General features: G+C 39.5%; 1 protein-coding gene and 1 gene segment (V, D, J or C); one reads left to right on the forward strand and one right to left on the reverse strand.

The window, feature by feature from the left end:
- The first annotated feature begins 689 nt into the window (after positions 1-689).
- Positions 690-5,282, forward strand: LOC116505606 (cationic trypsin-3-like). Its single transcript, XM_032212941.1, has 5 exons — positions 690-800; positions 2,830-2,995; positions 3,335-3,588; positions 3,970-4,106; positions 5,036-5,282. Exons 1-5 carry the CDS (start codon positions 761-763, stop codon positions 5,183-5,185), a joined length of 747 nt encoding a protein of 248 aa, XP_032068832.1. The 5' UTR covers positions 690-760; the 3' UTR covers positions 5,186-5,282.
- An 11,827-nt stretch (positions 5,283-17,109) lies between these two features.
- Positions 17,110-18,789, reverse strand: LOC116505612. The segment is given in 2 exon segments: positions 17,110-17,733; positions 18,348-18,789. Coding segments are annotated over 2 exon segments (399 nt in total).
- Positions 18,790-22,913: the final 4,124 nt, after the last annotated feature.

Genomic DNA, 22,913 nt, shown 5'->3' on the forward strand with positions numbered 1-22,913 from the left:
TCCCTCCCCCCTCCAGGGGTAGGATACTGCAAAATCCCCATTTCCTCTCCCCTCCAGGGGAAGGATACTGCAAAATCCCCATTTCCTCCCCACTCCAGGGGAAGGATACTATAAAATCCCCATTTCCTCAATGTGACCACTGTCTGTGATCTGGTTCGTGATGGAAGGAGGAAGGAAAGCGCGGGGCACCGGAGAGCTCACCCAGCTGTATTTCTTTCGTTAATTTATCCATTTTGGCACAGTCCATAATTTTTCCATATAAAATTTTTAATCAAGCCCCCCCCCCTCTTTACCAATCTGAAAATCTGGTAACCTTAATTTTATGACTATGTTCAATATACTTTTTCACTCACATTCTAGTCTCCATCGATTAAGCAATGTCATCCAATAAGACCCAGGAACCTTTGAAATGATCATGATAACATTGCCGCAAAATTTTTCCACTTTGTAAAAATAATATTTACTTACCTGCAAGTAGGCCAATGATAAAATCTTTAACCTTTAGTATGATAAATTTAGTATCCACAGAATTAATCTAAGAATGACAGTATTAAATGGTTGGATGGATCAGGTACAGGAGAACGTCATGTGAATTCCATCTTTCTTCTCCACCTGTTATTGACTGAAGTAACGAAGTTTGCATTTTCCATTGCGTATTTTTGCTTTCGATTGAGTCCTTGGAGCAAAGATAACATTGGTCCCACAACATAAATATGTGCAGCAGCTCCTCTGGTCTTCCTCTTTGACAAAGGAAGGCAACATGAAGTTCATTTGGCTGGTAGCATTCTTGGGAGCAGCTGGTAAGTCAATCATTTTCTCAGAATAAGTGCTGAAAAGTCTCATTTTGTGATTGGAAAGTATAAGTATAATCTTTATTGTCATTGTACAAAATACCACGAAATTGGTTTTAACCTCACTGGTGCAAAATTATAGCAGAAACTAAAAAAGAAAGAAAAAGAAAAAAACTAGTGTGTGCATGGAGTGATTGTGGTTATATTTAAAAGTCTGACAGCCCAAGGATAGAAACTATCTTTAAACTTATTTGTTCAGCTGGCTATACTTTGATGTCTTCTGCCTGATGGTAGAAGTGCAAAGAGACACTGACCAGGATGTGAATCATCTCTGAATATCTTCCTTACTCTGCTAAAGCAGCAAGATCTGGGGGTGTCATCCAGTGGTGGGCAACCAATGGTTTCTTGTGCTGAATTGATCACTCTCTGTAGTGCCTTCCTGTCCGCAGCTATTAAACCAGCATACCATACTGTAATGCAATATGTGAGGACACTTTCTATGGTGGACCAATAGAAAAAGGTCATCAGCTGTTGTTCCGCCTGATTTTTTCACAGGCCTCTAAGGAAATGAAGTCTCTGTTGGGCTTTTCTAATCACCAGAGACGTGTGTGAAAGAGACCTCTCTAGATTTTCAAGTAGAATTTGAACAGCAAACTAGTGAACCTGAGAACTCTTTATAACAATTCAGGGTTGAATTTGCAAAGGTGGGACTTCCAAGCTACTAAGATTAATCTATAGATTTTTTCCCAGGGAATTCTAGAGTTTAAGGACCAGATATCAAAAAGCTTTCAAATTTCAGAAACACAGAACTATAGTATTAGACAAATATCATGAATTTTGAACCAGGTGTCTTTGTGGATGAAATAGCCAAGGAAAGTTGTGTTTCAGCCAAAGCCGTTAAACTATTCTTCACAGTGTGCAGGCTAGTGTAACTTATTCCCAGTAATAACTCCAAGTGAAAAAAAGTGTTGTAGACAGGAACAGCTGAGAACAAGCAAATTCTTCTTTGGAGCAATGACAACAGATAAAACCTATGCTCTTTAAAACTAAACCCAACACCTCAAATATTCTTAAAGATTATCCATAACTCAAAGCTCAAATCATTATCAATTCCATGTTCTTGCAGGAGACAAATTGTTCTTTAAGGGAAGAAAATTGTTCAAAGGATCTTTGATTCAGGGCTGTGCAGTACTTTGAACGTGAAGGCAAAAAGATGCTAAAGAATATATTAAGGGGCTGCCTGTAACTCCTGAAATCAGACTCATCTTTTCCTAGGATTCCAGATCACCCAATTGTGCAACCTGAGGGGGTGGGGGGGGGAGAGAAATCAGAATCTCTAAGGAAATGGAGATGTGCCGTGTGCATAACTTCCCATATTCCAAAGCAGGCTTTGCCTTTGGATCAGAAGCATCACATAGCACAAACATCATCCCACTGCATCCCACCCTAGAAGAGTGGAAATCATTGCCCTTTTCATGATGATAGCCAGCTTGGAGAAAAGTCTGGTTCATTACTTTTTATTCCTTATTGCATTTTATGAATATATGGCCTGTTTGCAAGAAGTTCATGTTTCTTAAAAGAAGTGAAAATGTGCAAGTGTGTGAGGCACTGAATATTCGGAGGGACATAATAGTTGAAAGATTGGGACATACAGAGAGAATAAATGAGTATCAATCTGCAAAGCAAATATATGAAAGAGGAGTGAGAAGGTTGAGCAGAAAAGAAAGTTTATGAAATCTGAAAAATGAGAAGTTTGATGACAAAAAACACATTGCCAAACTGGTGCAGGAATACAGTGAACATTAGGATGTTTTATTAGTTAAGAGAGGTATAGTGAATGTAAATGTATCTATATATCACCCACTCAAATAAAACTGCAGACTGGCTATCTTGTGGCTTATATGAATAAGATAAAGATCTCATAATGGGCCCTCAAAGCTCACCAAAGATATCATGAATCTCTACTGATAAAAAGTGATGAATATTTGGTTCCTGTTTCACCACTATGAAATCTTCTCTAAATATTTTCATTATCCAGTTGCCTTCCCCATCGATGATGAAGATGAAGATAAAATTGTGGGCGGTTACACCTGCCAAAAGCATTCCGTCCCCTATCAGGTCTCTCTATATTCTGGAATACATAGATGTGGTGGCACCATCATAAACAACCAATGGATTGTTTCAGCTGCTCACTGCAATAGATCGTAAGTAATTTTGTGTTCTTATTTTATTTGGAACATCACCATTGCACTGATATATTTACTTGTATTAGTAAATCAAACAAAGGATACACATACATGCTTTTATTTGCAGATATGTGTGCACACATATTTATAGTGTTCCTTGCCTGCCCAATAGTGGAAGTCAACATACAATTGTGTCCATCTTTTTCAGGATTCAGCCATTCTGGGCAACAGGATGCCCTTGTGAATGACCTAATGACCTAATGATATTAGTGGGCCTGCCTTTTATCGTATAGCATGTTAAAATAAGTTGGATGAAAATAGATATGACCAAAATGTCTATTTCTTGTTTTGATTCAGCCGAATCCAAGTGAGACTTGGGGAACATAGTTTGACCAAAGATGATGGTTCCGAGCAGCACATTGATCCAATCAAAATCATTCTCCATCCCAAATTCAACCGCAGAACTTTTGACAATGACATCATGCTCATCAAATTATCCAAACCAGCCAGTCTCAATTCTCATGTATCAGCAATCCGTCTACCAAGCAGCTGTCCATCCACCGGAGCAATATGTTTAGTCTCTGGCTGGGGCAACATTCTCAGCAGTGGCAGTGAGTTTTCTTCAAGCTCTTTAACCGAGATAGGGTCATCTGTGATCATTTTTAGTTGACTTTCTTGAGCAAAATTGATGGGAGAAGGTAATAGATATTGATTCTTGGCTTTCATTTCCTAACAAATTCCATTATAAATTGGATCATCTCATGTAAAACCATGTATCCCAATAAGATACTCAGAACTTGCCTTAAGTCCAGGATTTGATCAACTGGAAGATTTCTCCAATGAGGCAAAGGATGGTTGGCATCCTTAGGACAATATGTTTATACAGATTTGTGAATGAGCTTCTTTTCTACTATTGCTCTGTAGAAACTTTCCAGGGAATGTCTAATGTCTATAATTGAAAGTGAACACAATTTCTTTGATCTTTCCCACAGAACATAATCCAGACCTCCTACAGTGCCTGAATATCCCTGTACTTTCTCAGAGTGAGTGCATTGGCTCTTATCCAGGAGCTATCACCAACAATATGTTTTGTGCAGGATACCTGGAAGGTGGGAAAGACTCTTGTCAGGTAAATAATTTCCTTTTTTTCTATTTTGCATCATATAGTTCAGATGGTGCTCAAAAAACATCCCATTATATAAATTAAATTCATAGCTAGCTTGTGTTGGCCCTGACAATATAATAGAGAAGTGGACAGTTGGGGAGATCTTTATAAGAATAAACGAACAGCTCTTATTATATTCTTATTACTTTGCTAACTCTACTTTGGATCTACATTATTTCTCCATGGAATGTACTACATCTGCATTTCAAGAGACAGATTGGAGATTCAGTATTTCCTGCCCTTGTATGAAGATGCATATCTGAATTAAACTTTCTTCCCACTTGACATTAAAATATGTGTGTGTGTGTGTGTGTGTGTGTGTTTGTATGTTTGTAAGGTTATAGGAGATCTGAATTCAACAAGTGTAGGAGATATTACATTGCTTTGTAGCATATAGTAGCTTCCTGTTCCACCAGATTCCTTTAGATCAGTGCTTCTCAATTTGGCATCTTTAAAAGGTGTGGATCTGAATTCCCAGAATTCCCCAAGATGAATAGAATTGAAGTCCACACATCTTAAAGTTACAAAGTTTGAATAGCACTGCTATTGTGCTAATAATGGCATATTATCTCACAGCACAAAGGAATAATTCTAAATTGCTCAGTATAATTTATATTGCTTCAAATGCATCAGATTTTCCAAAGTCCATGGAATGGTAGAATTTGTGAAATGCTATCTCTTTTAGGAAGCTCTTACCAGACAGTTATAGTACATCTGCGATTTTCATCCTATCCTAGTAGCAATTATTCCACCTAATTTAGAGGAATACTAGAGGAATACTCTTTTACCTTCTGTAAGATTGCCTCCACCCTGCAGAGTCTAATATGATGCAAATTATCTTTCCTCATTCACTATCCTGCCTGTGGAATACATGTTCATCATTTCTTTCCCAGGGAGACTCTGGTGGCCCAGTTGTTTGCAATGGAGAACTCCAAGGAATTGTCTCTTGGGGCTATGGATGTGCTCAGAAAGGCAAACCTGGTGTCTACACTAAAGTTTGCAACTACATTTCCTGGATTGAGCAAACCCTCAGTTCCAACTGATCTGCACTTCCTGTCTGGAAATATCCCTTTTCACATATGTAGCTGACATTTCACAAAGATTACATCTGCAAGAATAAAAACTAAGTTGTGCAATGACAAGCCTGCTGATTGGTATCTTCTTTTGTGGTGAGGAAAGGTCTTGGCCCTTTAAACTAGATGAGTTTCAATCCTTTTCAATGATCACATTCAAAGTTAACTAAATGGTTAGACATGTTATGAAAAGTTAGATGTTAACCTGCTACAAGAGCTGTAAATTTTCATGCAATAGTGAAAAGAAGGCAATGGCAACCATGCCAGTATTGTGGTTAAACAAAGGACCTGGAATGGTTTGGGAAGTCACCAGGATGTAGTTTGATACCCAGGAGATTTTAGGTTGAGGAGATGTCAACTAGTGTAATCTCCTTTCCCAAACCCAACCATCAGGAACTGCAGTGTTGCCAACCAACATTTTAGACTGAAGGAAGAAACATTGGCCTTCAATGCAAAAGAAAATGTTTCCAAAAGTATGTATTTATGAAGAGATTCAATGATGATGATGATACCGTCCCAATCAACTGAGTTCAGAAGGTGTTTGTTAACCGCAATATAAATATAAAACAATAATCACCTAGTCTGAGTCAGTTATGTATTCACATCAAAGACAACTTTGAAACAGTCTTGAGTATGCTCCTGAGCACCAGGAAGTGAAAGAGTCAAGCAAATTGCTGGTGATAGCCACATTCCAGAGTTTGCAGGCAGCCATACAGCAGCCATTCCAGAGTTTGCAGGCAGCCACCTACCCTTTATTTCACATAGGCAGACACCTAACAACCTAGATTGGAGACAGTCCTAAACTCTAGTCCCTCAGAGATATGATTTATGATTTTTAGGAAGAAAGGGGTTCAAGTTATGACACAAGTATTCCAATAAGGACTAAGTTTAACTTAAATTGCCAGAATGGATTCTACATTGATAGCAAAGAAGATTTATTCCTAGGAGTCAAATTTTCAGTGTTACAACTCACAGATCCTAATGGAAAATATTGCTGTTTCAATCCCTGTCTAATAGCTAAGAAGCATTTGACAATTGTTCATATCTGTATTCTTAAAGTTTTGCTGAAATTGTTCTCTGAAGGGCAAATCATTGGCATCTATGTTTGGTAATAATATAAAAGACCACATGGGGGTTGAATAAAAAGCTCTCTTTCGAGGAGTGTTTGGCAAGAAAGATTCCCTTTGGTAAACCAGATTTGGTTCCTAGGGCCAAAGGAAGTCTTAATCTTGTATATATTACAATGTTATGGGAACCTTGATCAAATGAGTTCTTACATAGTGGGCTGGCCTCTCATTCTAATGAGCTGCCTTTTAGAGAAAGTGAAGGAAGAGCACATATCACAACAATAATCAGCTCAGAAACGTAAAAAGGATACGTGACATGGAAAGAGTCTTTGAACTGCTCTAAAGCCTAATAAGATAACTGGACTACAAGGTGAACTGCTTCTAGTGTCAGGCCTGCAGTTATATTTCTTTTAGGATCTTTGGCCTGCCACACTTTCTATTATTTTACTATGCTGTTTCATTAGTGTAGTAATTGGGAAGGGGAATAGTAAGGCGTGGAATTGGAGAATCAGTTGTTGTCATATAGAACATTCCTTTCTATAAGCCCAAGGCTGTTCTTTGTCTCTGCACCTCTGCATCTGACCGGAACTAGATGGATGGAAATGCCAGCATGGCAGAGCAAGATTGGACCATGTGATGGACTTTTGGGTGTGCAGACAAGATCATGAACTTTCAACTGGGTGGAAACCCAGGAAGCTTTTAGATTCGAGTTTCCACAGATGTACCAACATGTCTGTCTTTTTTTTTTTTTTTAATTTTTAAAGATTTTATTGGTAAAAAGAAATACAACATCCATAACTTGTAACAAACAATACAACTACATTTCGAGATATTCCCATACTATCAAATCATTATAAACATCAAAGGTTAGGTATCTTTCCCTCCCTCTTTTCTTCCCTCCCCCCCTTACTTCCTTCTCCCCTGCCTTCCCTCCTTTCTTTCTCCTTTCCTCCTTTCCTTCCCCGTCCTTTCTCTCCCTCGGTCCCCCCCTCCTTCTCACATACCTTTCCTCCTTCCCTGCCTCTTTCCCTCCTCCTTCCTTTTAATCTCCCTCCTTTCCTCCCTCCTTCCCTCCTTCCTTTCAACTCTCCTTCTCTCTTTCTTTCCCTCCCTCTTTCCCTCTTTACTACCCTCTTCTCTTCCCTCCCTCCTTCCTTCCCCAGTTTTTTCCTCTTTCTCCTCTCCTTCGTTCTTCCCACCTTCTTCCCTTCTCTTCTTTCTCTTCCTCCTCTTTATCCTTCCCCCTTCTTCTGCCTTTCCTATTCCTCTCCTTTCCCTCTCCATCCTGACTTCCCTACTGCCCTCCCTCCCTCCCTTCTAACCTTTATTACATTTGCATATTTTCCTCTGCTGAGGACAACCTGGTTTTCTTTCCCTTTCCTTGCTTGAAGAGGCAAGGATTATAAGTCCTCTCGCCTCATCTAAAATGAAGTTTGATCGCTAATTTCATGCAGGTAATTATAGCAGATTTCCTATCAGCTTTTAAAGTTTTCCCAACATTGTAGCGTAACAAAATTGCTCGACGGTGGGTTCTCGCCCCTGATACATTTCTCCTTTCGTTTATCTCTCAGTTGTTGTATATTGTTCATTTGAGTTATTGGTTTAATCGTATTAGGTTAGTCAGCTATCTCTTTTTATGTCTAGGTCTTCACTGACTCATCAAGCCATTTGTATAGCTTCTCCCAGACTGTGTAAAAGTCTGTGTCTTCTTTGTCATTAATTCGCATCGTCAGTCTGTTCATTTCTGCTAGTTCTAAAATTTTATTCATCACCATAGTGTTGGTGGGGGCATTTTCACTCTTCCAGCACTGTGCGTAAACAATCCTTGACGCTGTCAGAATATGGACTAGGAGGTATTGGTCAGATTTGCAAATTTTTTGATCTATTATTCCTAATAAGAAAGTTTCCGGCTTAAGGCATAGTTAATTGACAGGATTCCATTCAGCCATCCTAGTATTTGCTTCCAATATGCTTGGCTACCGGACACGTCCACCACATATGGTAGTACGTGCCCAGCACCGTTTTACATTTCCAGCATATGTCCGAACTTTTGAAGACATTTTTCGCCAGTCTTGTCGGTGGAAGATGCCAGCGGTAGAACATTTTATATATATTTTCTTTATAGGCCGTCGACTTTGTCAATTTTAGGTTCCATTCCCAGACTCTTTCCAGTCGTCTAGGTCTATTGTGTGGCCAATGTTTTGGGCCCAGGTTACCATGACTTCTTTACCCTTTCTGCTTCCGTTTTTCGAATCAGTAAGCAGTGTATATTTTTGAAATTAATTTCTCATCTGGTCCAATTAAAATTTTATCTAATTCCTGGTTCTTGTTCTGGAAGCCAGGTTGTGCTAGATCGAATTTGTGTTTGTTTTGAATTTGGAGATATGGCCACCAATCAATGTTTATTCCCTTGTCAGCCAAATTTTCCCTGGGGTTTAGTTTGTTTTGGTCGTCTAGCAACTGTTGGTAGGTAACAATTTATCCAAGTTTATCAAATTCGGGTATATCAGGGCTTCCGTCGGAGATATCCATTTAGGTAGTTGCGTGTAGTATCTCCTTCTAATTTCGAGCCAGTCCTTAATCAATACCCCCTTAAATGGTGACTACTAAAATAATTGTGAATTTTATTTCCCTCGCACCATAGGTAGTTATGCCACCCGTATTGCAGGTTGTGGCCCTCTATTGTTAAGATTCTTTTATTAGCTAACATTACCCATTCTTTTATCCACATAGTTGTTGCTGCTTGGTGATATGTTTTCCATTCCGGTAATCCCATTCCCCCTTGAGTTCTTTTATCCTGCAGGTGCATATATTTTATTCTGGGCTTTTTACCATTCCTATAAAGTTTCGAATCATTTTGTCCAAATCATTATAAAATTTTTCCCCTAGCTTGACCGGTGCCGTTTGAAATAGGTAGAGGATGTTTGGCAGAACATTCATTTTAATTACTGCGACTCTTCCCATCAGTGATAGTTGTAGTTTGACCAGGTTTTTAAGTCCTTTTGGGTATTCTGTAACAACTTATCATAGTTGTCTTCTTTTATGGAAGAGCATTTCGCAGACAGCCAGATCCCTAAATACTTAATTTTTTTAGTTACCTTTAATCCATTGTTTCCTCTAGTTCTCCAATCTGGTTTTTGGGGAAGTTTTTATAATCATTTTTGTTTTTTCCTTGTTTATTTTTAAACCGGCCACACACCCAAAGTTCTCAATGTCCTTCATCAAATTCGGTCCTGAAAGTAAGGGGTCTTCTACGATAAAGACCATGTCATCCGCGAAGGCCTGTACTTTATATTGTTCTCTTTTTATGGTCAAGCCCCTAATTTCCTGATTTGATCTTATCCGATTTAAAAGGACTCTAGTGACGTAATAAATAGTAGTGGGGAGAGCGGGCACCCTTGTCTAACACCCTTTCCAATTTGTATCCTCTCCGTTAGTTCCCCATTGACTATAATATTTGCAGATTGCCGTGAATATATAGATTCTATAATCCTAATAATTTATCGCCAAATTTCATCATTTTAGTTGAGTGGTTAGAAAGTTCCAATCTAGGTTATCAAAGGCTTTCTGAGCGTCGACAAAGATTAATGCGAGTTGTTTCTCGGATCTTGTTTGATAGAATTCCAAGGTATCAATTATTATTCTTGTATTGTTTCTAATATGTCTTTTTGGGAGAAAGCCGTTTTGATCCGAATGTATACTCTGATTTAATATTATTTTTAGTCTTTCCGCCAATATTGATACAAAGATTTTGTAATCTGCATTTAACAGGGATATGGGTCTATAATTTGGACCTTGCTACTGTCCGCCTCTTCCTTTGGTATTAGGGTGATGTAAGCTTCCCCCCATGATTTTGGGACCCTACCATTTTGTAATGCCTCATTACATAGTTCTAATAATTGTCTTCTATGGTATTTTGAAGTTTTTTATATATTTCCGACGGAAGCCCATCCGGCCAGGTGTTTTATTGTTTTTTTGTTTTTGAATGGCCTTTTTCAGTTCTTCTTGTGTGATTTCTTTATCGAGCATCTCTCTCATCTCCTCCGACAAGACTGGAAGCTTCTGCTTTATAAGGTATTTTCTAATGTCTTGTTCATTAATTTCGTCTTGTTTATATAGTTTCCTATAATAGTTCTGTACTATCTTTTTCTTTTCTCCTATTTTCTTGTTTCAAATTCCCCTCCTCGTCATACAGTTGTTTAATAATTCTTTGACCTTCTCCTTTCTTATTTTGTGGGCCAACCATCTCCCAGTTTATTTGCATGTTCAAAATAATTCTGCTTCATTCTCTTAATGTTTGTGCTATTTCCTCTGAGAGATCAAATTTATTTGGTGTTAATTAACTCTCCTTGTTCCCTGTGTCTACTATTTTCTGGCTCTTCTGGGTCAGCAGTTCCGTCTCTCTTAATTCTTTGTTCAGTGTATTAAGTTTTTCCCTGTGTATTTTGTTTCTTCTTATTATATAGGCTATGGATATTCCCCTCACAACTGCCTTCATCGTGTCCCAAACATTTTGTATTGAGGTCTGCTCTTTACCGTTTTCTTTAAAGAAGTAGCCCAATTCCTTTTCTATTGTTGTACAAATTGTTTCTCTTGTAGTATGTTCTGGTTTAATGTCCACCTAGCTTTTTATCCTTGCCTTCCCTTTCCATTGCCATAAGACTGGGTGATGATCGGCCCACTTGTTGGTTATGTATTTCAATATTTACAGTATCCATGAGTAGCTCCGAGTTTGACCAAACCATGTCGATACGGGACCATTAATTATGTGGATGAGAGTATAAACGTTGTACTGTTGCATCTTGTCATTCATTGCTCGCCAGACATCATAAAGATCTAGATCCTTCACCATATTTACATAGGCAGACGGTAGTTTCCTTCTTGTGCTTTTCTTGTGAGTACTCTTATAGTCCATCTTACCGTCTGCTATAGCGTTGAAATCCCCTAGAATACATATATTTTGCCACTCTATTTCATTTATCCTCTTATATAGATTAATATAAAATCTCTCTTGTTTTTGATTTGGGGCATAGATTCCAACTAGTAAAAATTTTTTCCCACCATTAATTATCTCCACCATTAATACCCTACCGTCTTGTCTGCATATATTAATTTGGGGTTCAACCATTCTTTTATATACATTACAATTCCTCTTTTTCTGGTTGTGCTGACGAGCAGAATGTTTACCTAGTTTTGGACAGACCAACAGGTTATTGTATTTTTCTTTAAGTGTGGGTTTCCTGAAGACAGATTACATCTAACTTTTGTTTCACTAGATCCAACAGTACACGTTTTCTTTTGGAAGTTATGTTAAGACCATTTACATTTGCTGATAGTACATTCGTTTCCCATTCTTCAATTCCCTTACCACGTTATTCACTTTGAGGGCGCCTTTGGATCGAGTCTCGATGGGTGACCTTGCTCTCGAATCTTCTCTGCCATATCTCTCTCGTTCTCTGGCCTCTCCTGGCCCCCCGCCCCTCTGGTTGAGTTTCAATTATAGTGTCCTCCTGTCTTAAAAGTCCTTCTTTATTAAATCTCTCATCGTCTGCTAGTAAAAGTTCCTGGAATTCTTGAGCTTTCGCCAAGGTGTCTATTCGGTATTTCTTTTCCCTCCATGTTATCAGCATTCCTTCTGGAAGGAGCCATCTGAACTGGATTCTGTCTCTGTTTAAACGTGTGGAGAGGAAGTTGTATTTCCTTCTCTTCTCTCTGACTCTCCGTGGGGTCTGCTTTAAGATGAGAATTTCTTTACCTTTGTATGTTAGAGAGTCCCCTCTTATTGTACTTAGAATGTCCTCTCTCAGCTGTCTTCTCAACACTCTCACATGGATCTCCCTCGGAAGCCGGTGGCGTCTCGCGAAGCCTGTATTGACTCTATAGGCTTCGTCCAGATCATTAATAACCTCTTTTTTTCGGCCTGCCGAGGACTAATCCCAGGATTTCTCCAATCAGCTCCCGGAGGTTTTCATCTTTTGCTTCCTCCACGTTTTGTAGTCTTAAATAATATGCTGATCGCTCTAATTCTAGCTGGAGGATGGCCTCCTCCAGGCTTGAGTTTATAGATTCCAGATTGTCCTCTACTTGTCTATCCTTTTTTCCGCTATTTCCGTTCTCCCCTTAACATTTTGGATTTCCTGCTCATTTTTCAGCAGCGCTGTTTGTATTACTCCTATGCGTTCCTCAATTCTTCCCATATTGTTTCTACTTCATGTATTTCATTCTTTACTCCCTCCAGGCCTTTGGTGAGACTTTCACCCATCTTCAATATTGTCTCTTGTAGGGAGTCCATTGTTACTTCCTGGTCTTGCAGGGTTGGGGCTGCCTTATCTCCCGTTTGCCTGCCCTCAGGGGACTTTTCCCTCACCGGGGTAGATAGGGGGGTTTGCTTTTACTCCCTTTAATTAAAGTTACTGTTTTGGTTGCCATTGCTTTAATTCAGCTCTTCCCCTTTAAGGTGTAAGTCTAGTACCTTCTGAATGCTGTTTGAGTAGTTATACAGAGCCCGGGGGTACATACAGGGTAATTAAGCTGGAGCAGGACTGTGAAATATAGGCTCAGTTAATTCTATAGTATCTGGGAGAGTCAGGAAGAGAAACGTTTCAGCGTGATACAACAGGGTGCAGGAGAGGCCAGAAGTATTTAGAACTCACCCATCATTCCTTCCTGTTGTCAGTGTAGTGTTTTCCTTCTGCTGTCTCTGGCTGTAATATGACACCGCGTACTCAAACCCTTGTGATTAAACTTCTTTCCTTTTTACCAGGCAGGCAAATCCAGCTGACTGCCTTTCTCTTCTTAGTCTCGTCCTCTGTTAATCCTCAAATTTAAAATTTGAGTGAATTTAAATAGTCCAAAGCCCAGTCTTCTTCTGTCCACTACGTCAATAGCTTTCACAAAAGTTTACTGTTGGTATTTAATAGCCGCTGCAGATAAATGCGCCACACACGTATCTTGTATTTAGTGCAGTAAGTTGTTTATCTTTTAGATTAGGCTTTTAAGTCAGATTCTGTGATTACCGTCATTCGATCCACTATGTTCCCTGCGGCTGTCCTCCCTTCCTTATTAGTGGCTGTCAGTCACGCCTTCTGGTCGGCCATTAATCAAGCCGACCTCTTTTTGCACGCACTCTGAGGGAGCCTCTTGCTTGGGGGGGAGATCGCCTTTCACCCTCCACTGCACGAAGCTTCCCCTCTCCAAAGGTCCTCGCACCTCGAAGGACCTTGCCTATTACGGCCACGCTCGTGGAAAGACCGGGCGAACCGAACAGAGAGTCGGTCAGCAGCTCGTTCCAGCGTGACGCCAGACCGGAAGTCATGTCTGTCTTATTAAATTGGAACTTCGATGAAAGTTATGTCTTGAACTTCCGATTTAATTCTGGATGATATTTGGGACTGCTGACATCTAGTTGTTCTTATTGTTGTTTAGGCGCAAGTGGCAGAAGTTCTTTGCAATCTTTGCTAGAGAGGATGATGGAGAGAAACATCCAGTCAGACTAGATAATACCAGTTTGATTACCCAGTTATCCAATCCATAAACACCCGACCATACCATTCCGCGAAGGAAGCTATGTTGGAGCAGGAATTGCTTTAAATCAAAGCTATATAATTAATCTTACTCCTTCATACCATGTTCTCATTTGCATCACCTTGCCCTTAACTATGGAATAGAGTGAGAAAACCTGTCCACATACAGTAATATGTCTGCTGCTTTAATGTTTGAAAAATGAGGTCGGGAAACAGCATTGGAGGTGTGTGATTTCCCATGAACTTTAATCATTGTATATCCATATAGTGTCTATTGTTACACATTGCACTCTACTGGAAAAAAATGTTAAAGAATCTGATAAAAATGTCTACGTCAGGTCAAAGGATATTTAGCTCTCCTAGTTATGCTCACCAGATTAGACATGGCAGACAGGAAACAATCATCTCAAGGAGAAAGCTAAGCAGACATTTATTCGAGAGTACAGATTAGCTAACATCCTGGGCACTCATCAAGAGCCCAGTGTGTAGAGGGCATAGGGAATGACAGTGAAGAACAGGAGGAAGAGCTGCTAGCAAAGCATATGAGATAAATGGAGCTTGAGCCCAGCCCCAAGAAAACAACTTGATCCTGTTACTAGACCTGGTCCAATAAAAGTAGTCCTGATTTATATGCTGTTGTTTCTTAGTCAGGTCTGTCTTGTTGGGCTGACATAGTGCAACCAGATGCAGATAGGAGAACAGGAAGGTTACTGCAAGGAAAGGAAACCAAAAGAAAACTCTCAAAGGAAGTGGTTCAAAACAGTATCGCTTGGGAAGGAAAGTGGCATCAAAAGATATAATAAATGTCAGTCCAACATTTGTTTACTGCAATAATTTTTTTAAAAAAATCTCTCAAACATCCTTGTTTGCCCATGCACCTGCTAAAGTATCTGGCCTAAATTGTTTAACAATTCACATTTAATTATATTGCCAAGTAAATGATTCAACTAAGTATATACAAATATATCCTCTCAAATCTCTAAAATACTCATTGCCAGTAAATTGATTCAAAATGTTAATCCTTATTCAGCCCTAGAGTTCCAATCAAACATGTCCTCCCATCTCCGTATAACAATAACTCCAAAACCTCAGTTTCTCATATAAATCTCATCAAAAATGTAGTTGCTTCCCTGTTAATGCCCAAATCCCATAGCTTTCAAAACTGAAAAACACATCAGTCATAGGATGCTTTCCTGACTTCATCCCACCACAGCATTCATTAAAGGTTGTTGAGTGTCGTATAAATTGTTCTTCTCAGCGTGAGAAGAAATTATTTGGCCTAAAGCACAAGTTAATTGGTAATATGAGTATTTAAACTTGGATCATCTGCATCTCCTGTATCAAATGTACACTGTCTTAAAAAAAAGATATGAATAAATAGGGAGGCAGTAGACCTTTCTCCTAAATGGACTGGATAACCACTTTTGGTGGAGGGGGAGGATTGGTCTTGATTCCTGGAAAGATGCTGTAGTTTTCTTACCAAGATTTTTGGAAGTGGTGCCTGCAGTTTTGAAATGGACAAAAGCCTTCCTGGTCAAAGTTACTCCCTTCCCATTGAGCAAGAGGTATACATCCAACAAGACCTTCAAATTGTGCACTATTCTTGAATGGGGAAATACAATCAGGTGGTCCAAATACCTACATTCAGTCTTGGTAGGATTCAGTTAGAAAGAACCTTGACAGCCTCACATGGCTAGTTTGGAGTCAAAAGATATAATTGGTGCCATCAGCTATCATCGTGGGCTCAGATTCAGAGTCAAAGGAGCTCCAGAGCCCATCAGATGAACTTCTAGGTCTGGGCAGTAGAGAAAAAGGTCATTGCTCTCTGGAGATAGCACAAAATTGACTCCTCCCTTAGTGCAAGAATTTGGTAAGTTGCAAAGAGTAGAGCAAAGATGCCCTACGAGGCTGCTTGCACAGAAGGCATCTCGCCTTTCTAAATGTCATACACTAAGGCTGTTTTTATTAAAATGGAGTAGCAAGCACAAGCTCTCCATAAAAACCAACCATTCACTCACACTCTTTACTTTGAGTCATGCATCTTGAACCTCGACCAAGTTCTGCTACAAACTCTGATGTTCAGACTCCACCTGACTACTGTCTTGCATGCCATTTTGATTTTGAACTGTTGTAAGGCAAAGTTGCTGGACTTTGGGGGGTGATTTGTCTCTATGCTGCAAGTGCATATGTTTCCAAGCCTTTTTTTTTTTAGTAAAGAGAACAAATCACCCTTTCATGTACTTCTGTGTGCTTGGTAACCTACTGAGGATACCAAACACTAAACTAGTGCATGACCTCATATGGATGTTGAAAAGGAGGAGAGAGAGAATAGAACATTGCAGCACTGTACAATGGTGGGGGTTGGGGGGGAGAGGACATCTTTCCCCACCAGTCACCACTGATGTGAACCAGCCACAAGAATGGAAGAGAACTGTTGTAAAATGGTCCCAAACCTCCAACCTGCAGAGCTGGCTAAGAAGATGCCATGGCCAATGGTGATGAAAGTCATTGAGAGATCACGGTATGGATGTACCATTACTATTGCAGCTCCACAACAGATCATCAACAAGTACAACCAAAGTTCTGTCGGTACAAAACTGTAGCCAGAAACCTGACTGAAATGGGTCTAGATAACTCATTTCTTCCAGTGTTTTTCTCAGCTACATACAGATCACTACTCAAACAAACACTAACCCTTCCTTCATCTGTTTTTGTTAATCCTTTTTTCATTCCATCCCTTCCCAGAATACCTCCAGTTGATTCCCTCCCCCCTTCTTCTTTCTCCTCCTGATGGAAAGGGGGAGGGGAATGTGTGTTTGGGGATACAGACATGCCTACTTTTAGGTTTTTGAATGTGAGAAAAAGAATGACTGGTGTCAATGAACAAACTACTTTTGTAAATAGGATAGTTAATTTCAGAATATAGTGCTGGCTACCAACTTCGCTGGTTTCGTAAAAGGGCTGGCCCAATTCATGGGGATCAATGGCATTTAGCATTGATGACAGTCTAACTACCTCCCATCTGCTGGGAGACTAGTGTACTTCCTGGTTGGCCACCTTAAGAAACAGACTTTTAGTCAGAGGGCCAGGAGTACAATCCAGCAGGACACCGCTGAAGCTCTTATCTATCTATACATCCATCCATCCATTTATTCATCCATCCATCCATCCATCTGTCTATCTATCTATCTATCTATCTATTGGCTACTCTGCTTTTGAATGTTTATCTGAAATAAAAAATTAAAAAATTAAATTAAGAAATAAAAAAATAAGGATAAAAGAATAGAAATACAAGTTGCAATGGCAATCTGTCTCTAAGTGGTTATACCTCTGAAAATGCCTGGTTGCAGAATCACGCAGTGCAGCTGTTAATTAAAAGGAAAGATGTATAATTGGGTATCACCACTGAACAGACTCTACTCCTAGACAATATGCAATTCTGACCCACCAGTGCAATCATAAGCCGGCTCTAGCTCATCTTAGTGAGTACTGTTTCTATAATATAATGAATAGCTCATGGCTTCCACCCTGTGTCAGTTATTGGGAAGCATCTGTGGGGGGGGGAGGGGTCATCCTGTGAAGAGGTTTTGGCTTGGCTTCTGCAGCATTTGCTTGGCTGTGTGCTCTTGTGAAGCACAGTAGTAGATGCCTGTGTCTTCCAGCTGGGCATTCTCCAGAGACAGAGGCAAGGCATGTGACTTCATCCCTGATGTCTTGAAGCGTTTTTTAAAGGCTTCCTCAATGACAGATTGCCCTGGAGAACCTTCAGATGTAAAAGTCACCAGCTGGAACTGGGAATGGGCTTCCCTCCTCTTCTCTTGCTTGTACCAGGACATAAATGTATGCTTGGTTTGAACCTGAGAACAAGTCAGTGTGGTTGCATTCCCTTCCATAATGATCACATCTGGCAGCTGAACAATAGCAGCAGCTGTAAGAATCCATAATTAATTAATTGTTAATGGACTCATTGTGGAGATAAAAAAAATATTTTAAAGAAGGCAAAGTGACAGCTTTGAAAATGAGATCTATTTCTTAAAGTTGTGAATTAAGCAATACTAACAGCTAATTATTTTTGTGACATTGTGGCAAATTTGTGTTTGTGTGTATGTGTGTCAGAATTTTTCAGTGCTTTTATCCCTTCTTATTTTATGAGTAACTCAGACATTTGTACATTCACAACTCAGCTTAACAAGTTAGTTAAAGAATTAAGTAAACAACTTAGTAAAAGAGGGAAGGATGTTGCTTAAGTTATTGGTCTTCATGATGCACATGAGTAGTACCATCACTGAGACTTCACTAGTAAAGTTATCACCGTTTTCTTTTGAAGGCCTTTACTACTTTCAGATCTTCAACCATTTTTCAGAAACTGGAGATAAAAAGTCAAGAATATCTTAGCTAATATTTTTCTATTGTACTCCTTTTCAACATCACTTGGGGCATGGCTGTCATTTATTTTAAATGTTAAAATGTGGCAAGGAAAAGACTCCCGGATTCTACGAATTGAAAGAACGGTGATTTAAATAATGGCAGTAAATCTCTTACCTGATAAGAACAAGAGGGCAAAAACCAAAAGGAAGCTCATTTGTGGCAATAGAGTCTTCTTCTGACTGGGCCAACTGTGTCTATATTAATATAAGGTGTAACTGCAACAAAATGCAGATGTGAGAACAGGAAATCACATGAGCACGGAAATCAGAATGGAAATATTTGAGCAAGGTGAACAGAAAGACCTGATAGTTTGAAGGATTCTGTGAATTTACAGCCTCATCTGGAGCTGTAAGGTACTTAAATTGTTTTAGCATCAGAACATTTTGCAGAAGTTTTCTCCGAGATGATTCTTTAAGTCAGACCAGAGGGACTCTCTAGGCTGCCTAGAATGAGTTCGCCCAATAGCTACATACTTAGTTCCCAAAGAATTCACCCCAGCCCATGGGAATCAATGATTATAAACTTTGATGGCAGTCAAACTGCCTTTGAACACCATTTGTTGGGAAACTAGTTGGCTTCCTTGTGGAGCTGGTTGGCCACTTTGACAAACAGATTGCTGAATTGCAGGCTTGGGAATCCGATCCAGCAGGGCACTGCTTAGACTCTAAATGTTTTTACAGATACATCTGAATTAGCATTCTAAGTAGTATTCCACTTAGGACTGTTACTGACTTTCAAAGTTATGACCTACCTGAAAAAGGGTAGTCATGTGACAACACTTTGGGTGTTCAGCAACATAGCCACATTTACAGTCCTTTGCAGTCACGTGACCAAATTTTGCAACAATTCTACAACATTCCAACAAAACTGTACCATGATGAAAATTGGTTCATTTAACAACCACCATATTTGCTTCATGACCACCACAAAAATGGTCGTAAAATCATACAACACTCAACATACAACCATAATGAGCAGGCCCCATTACAAAGGGAGGCTCTGATCGTTTGTGCGGTTCGTGAAGCCTCCTTAAAACACATAACTCTCTACAGTCTCCTGAAAAATACTTGCAGAATAGCAGGAGGTCGCCATGAGGCCAGCACCTCTGCAAGAAAGCTGAGCTTCATATTGCTTCATTATCAGATGGGTTCCTCCGCAAAAGACAGAAAGGTAAGGTGCGTGTTGCTGGGCCTTGGAGCTGGGTGATGAGTAGGACAAATCCTGCAAGTCTCTTAGGTGGCATGGATGGGAAGCAAGGCTTGGCCTATTGGCTACAACTGCTCTGGTTGCTTCTGCTCACCAGCTTTCAGCTCCCTTGCTTGGCTGTAGAGCTGGCTTGGGAGCAGGCTGAGGCCTGGGGAACTCCAAGGGACAGGGAGAAAATCCTTGGGGGAGGACAGGTGGGCCTGAGCCTGCACTACACCTCCAAGGTCTTCCCCAACCAGAGGCACCCATACTTCACTTAATCACACACACACACATTCATTTTACAATTGCATTGGGGAGACGAGGGATGGGGAGACATTAAGTAAAATGCTTCACTTAATGGCCATTGCAACATGTGACCCTGATGGGCAGGCTCCATTATGGTCATATGTTGAGGTCTATCTGTAGTTCATTCCTTTTAAAAAATTATTTTAACCTTCTTTTATTTAGAGCGTGGATTCTGGCACATATATACCTGCGTCATAGGCAAACATTTATATGAACCTCCCAGTTTGTTCTAAAATGGAGCGATCTTTGGTTGGCCACTTGAGTTAAGGTGCCGCACAGAACTTTTGCCTGTGAATATTTATTAATATACATACGCCCCCCTTTTGAGTGTTTATCTGAAATAAAATAAAGCATAAAATATTACAAATACAAGCTAGAGTGGCAGTCTGTCTTCAAGCAATTAGGACTCTAAAATGCTTTATACAGAATCATGTCTTCAGCCTTGTCACTACTGAGCATCACCACTGAGTAGATGCTACTCCTAGATAAGCTAAGCCAAAAGTGTCATATACTTGAACAATATAATAAATGCTCATGGCTGCCCCCCTGTGTCAGTTTTTGGGGAGTATCTGCCACGGGGGGGGGGGGGAGGTTGTCCTGTGAAGAGGTTTTGGCTTGGCTTCTGCAGCATTTGCTTGGCTGTGTGCTCTTGTGAAGCACAGTAGTAGATGCCTGTGTCTTCCAGCTGGGCATTCTCCAGAGACAGAGGCAAGGCATGTGACTTCATCCCTGATGTCTTGAAGCGTTTTTTAAAGGCTTCCTCAATGACAGATTGCCCTGGAGAACCTTCAGATGTAAAAGTCACCAGCTGGAACTGGGAATGGGCTTCCCTCCTCTTCTCTTGCTTGTACCAGGACATATATATATGCCTGGTTTCAACCTGAGAACAATTCAGTGTGGTTGCATTCCCTTCCAATGATCACATCTGGCAGCTGAACAATAGCAGCAGCTGTAAGAATCCATAATTAATAGTGAATCAATGCATTGTGAATATGCAATCACATTTATTTTAAAAATGGAAAATGACAGCTTTGAAAATGAGATATATTTCTAAAAGTTGTGAACAAAGGAGTACTAATTTACCAGCTTATATTTTGTGGCACTGGTAAATTGATTTATGTTTATTACAAACAGACAAAAAGGGAAATAATTTTATTTTAGTGCCCTTATCCCTTCAACTTCTGAAATGAGAAACTCACAGCTCTAAATTCACAGCTAAGCTTAACAATGTGGTTAAACATCAAGTAAACAAATATTGATGAAGATTTTCAGTCCTCCAAATAGAGTTGTCTGGAAATTGAGTCTGTCTAGATGATTGCGAATCTTTTGTCGACATATTGCCATGTACCTGGGGGGGGGGGACCCCTGAGTTTGGCATGGAAGGAGTTGGTACATTCCAACCACTCTATGCCTAACCAGCTTGCACAGACTGAAGAACCTGTTTGGATGGGCAGCAAAATGTCTCAAACGAACAAAAAATAAGTTCAATTGCTATGACTCATTTTCCAGCCATCCAAGCAAAAACTTAGTAAAAAGAGGTAAGGATATTGTTTAAGTTATTAGTCTTTGTGATGCACACGAGTCACAACAGAGCTAAAATTACATCAGTGACATTATCACATTTTTCTTTTGAAGCTCTTTATTACTTTCAGAATATTTTTCAGAAACAGAAAATCAGACCAAGTCATAAATATCCTAGCTAATAGTTTTTTTTTATTGTGCTGCTTTTTAACGTCACTTGGAATATGCCTGTCATTTAATTTCGTGCTGATGTTAACATCTGGCAAAGAAAAGACTCTCAGATTCTATAAAATGAAAGAACAGAGATTTAAGTGATAGCAGTAAATCCTTACCTGTCAAAGACAAGAAAGCAAACAACAAAAGGAAGCTCATTTGTAGCAATAGGGCATCTCAGCAGAATCTTGTCTGGCTGGGCCAGCTATACCAACATTAATATAAGGTGCAACAAAAAATACAAATGTGAGAACAGGAAATCATGTGATCAAATGAAATCAGACTGGAACCATTTGAATATGGGAAGTTAAAAGAATGTAAAATAGAAAGACCTGAATGTCTGTTTGAAGAATTCTGTGAATTTACAGCTCAGCTGCAGCTGTAAAAAAAAAACAACAACCCATAAATATAGCCAGCTTGCAACCATATTGTTTAGGAATTCATACCACTGGAATTTCAACACATTTTAAAGATTCCAGTTTGAGAATCTTTTTTTTCTTGGTTCCATTTTATATTTTCCCCCAACTGCCTACCTCATTTAATATAAATTCCTATCACCTTGCTCATATATAATGAATTTACTAATGTAGTTGCCATTCATAATCACTAGTTCTTCCCTGTTTGCATTAGCCCTCATGTCCATCTCCACTCAGGGGCATGACTTCTCAATGCGTCCATTGTTACTCGTGAGGACTTAGGTTTCACTCTTTTCCGTCACACTCTAGTTGGTGCCAGATCTTAAGTGTTTCCACAAATGCCCTTTTATGATTTTTATCTTCTGTAGCATACTTTAATCTTTTCTTTTTATCACAAAGTCATGTTCTCTCTTCCTGAAGACATCTCAGATGCCCTCAAAATTGAGACACACGATCTTCCTTAGAAACCAAGTTCTTTTGATCTTTTCTTAAGCCATCTTTGCCTTGTAATTCTCTTTTCCCTGTCCAACATTATATCAGAAGCACCTCCCATATCCAACTCAGTCTTTCAGATGCAAAAATAATTTTCCAACTGGGAACTGAGAAAGAACTACTTAGAACATTGAACTCAGACTAGAACTGATTTTTTTTAGGAAATGTATATTTGATCCAGATCAACAAGAATTGTACAGTAAATATTAATCAGTATTAAACTTAAAGTTAAATTTAAATGTGTAAAAGTTCTCTACGTATTTGATTATTTTATATAAGCATGGTTGTGGATTTGGAAAATTGGAATCAAAATGAATTGAAATGAAGAATTGCTGCAGCCTAAAGAGAAAAAAAACCCATGAATGATACAACCTTCAATCCTTGAAGTCAAGAATAGAAGAATAACAGTGTTGGAATGGACCTTATAGGTCATCTAGTCCAATCCCCTCTCAAGGAGGAGACACATATCATTTCTGACAGATGGCAGTCCAGTCTCTTTTTGAAAGCTTCCAGTGATGAAGCTCCAACAACTTCTGAAGGCAAG

Source organism: Thamnophis elegans, chromosome 3 (genome assembly GCF_009769535.1).
Source record: "Thamnophis elegans isolate rThaEle1 chromosome 3, rThaEle1.pri, whole genome shotgun sequence".
Classification (NCBI taxonomy): domain Eukaryota; kingdom Metazoa; phylum Chordata; class Lepidosauria; order Squamata; family Colubridae; genus Thamnophis; species Thamnophis elegans.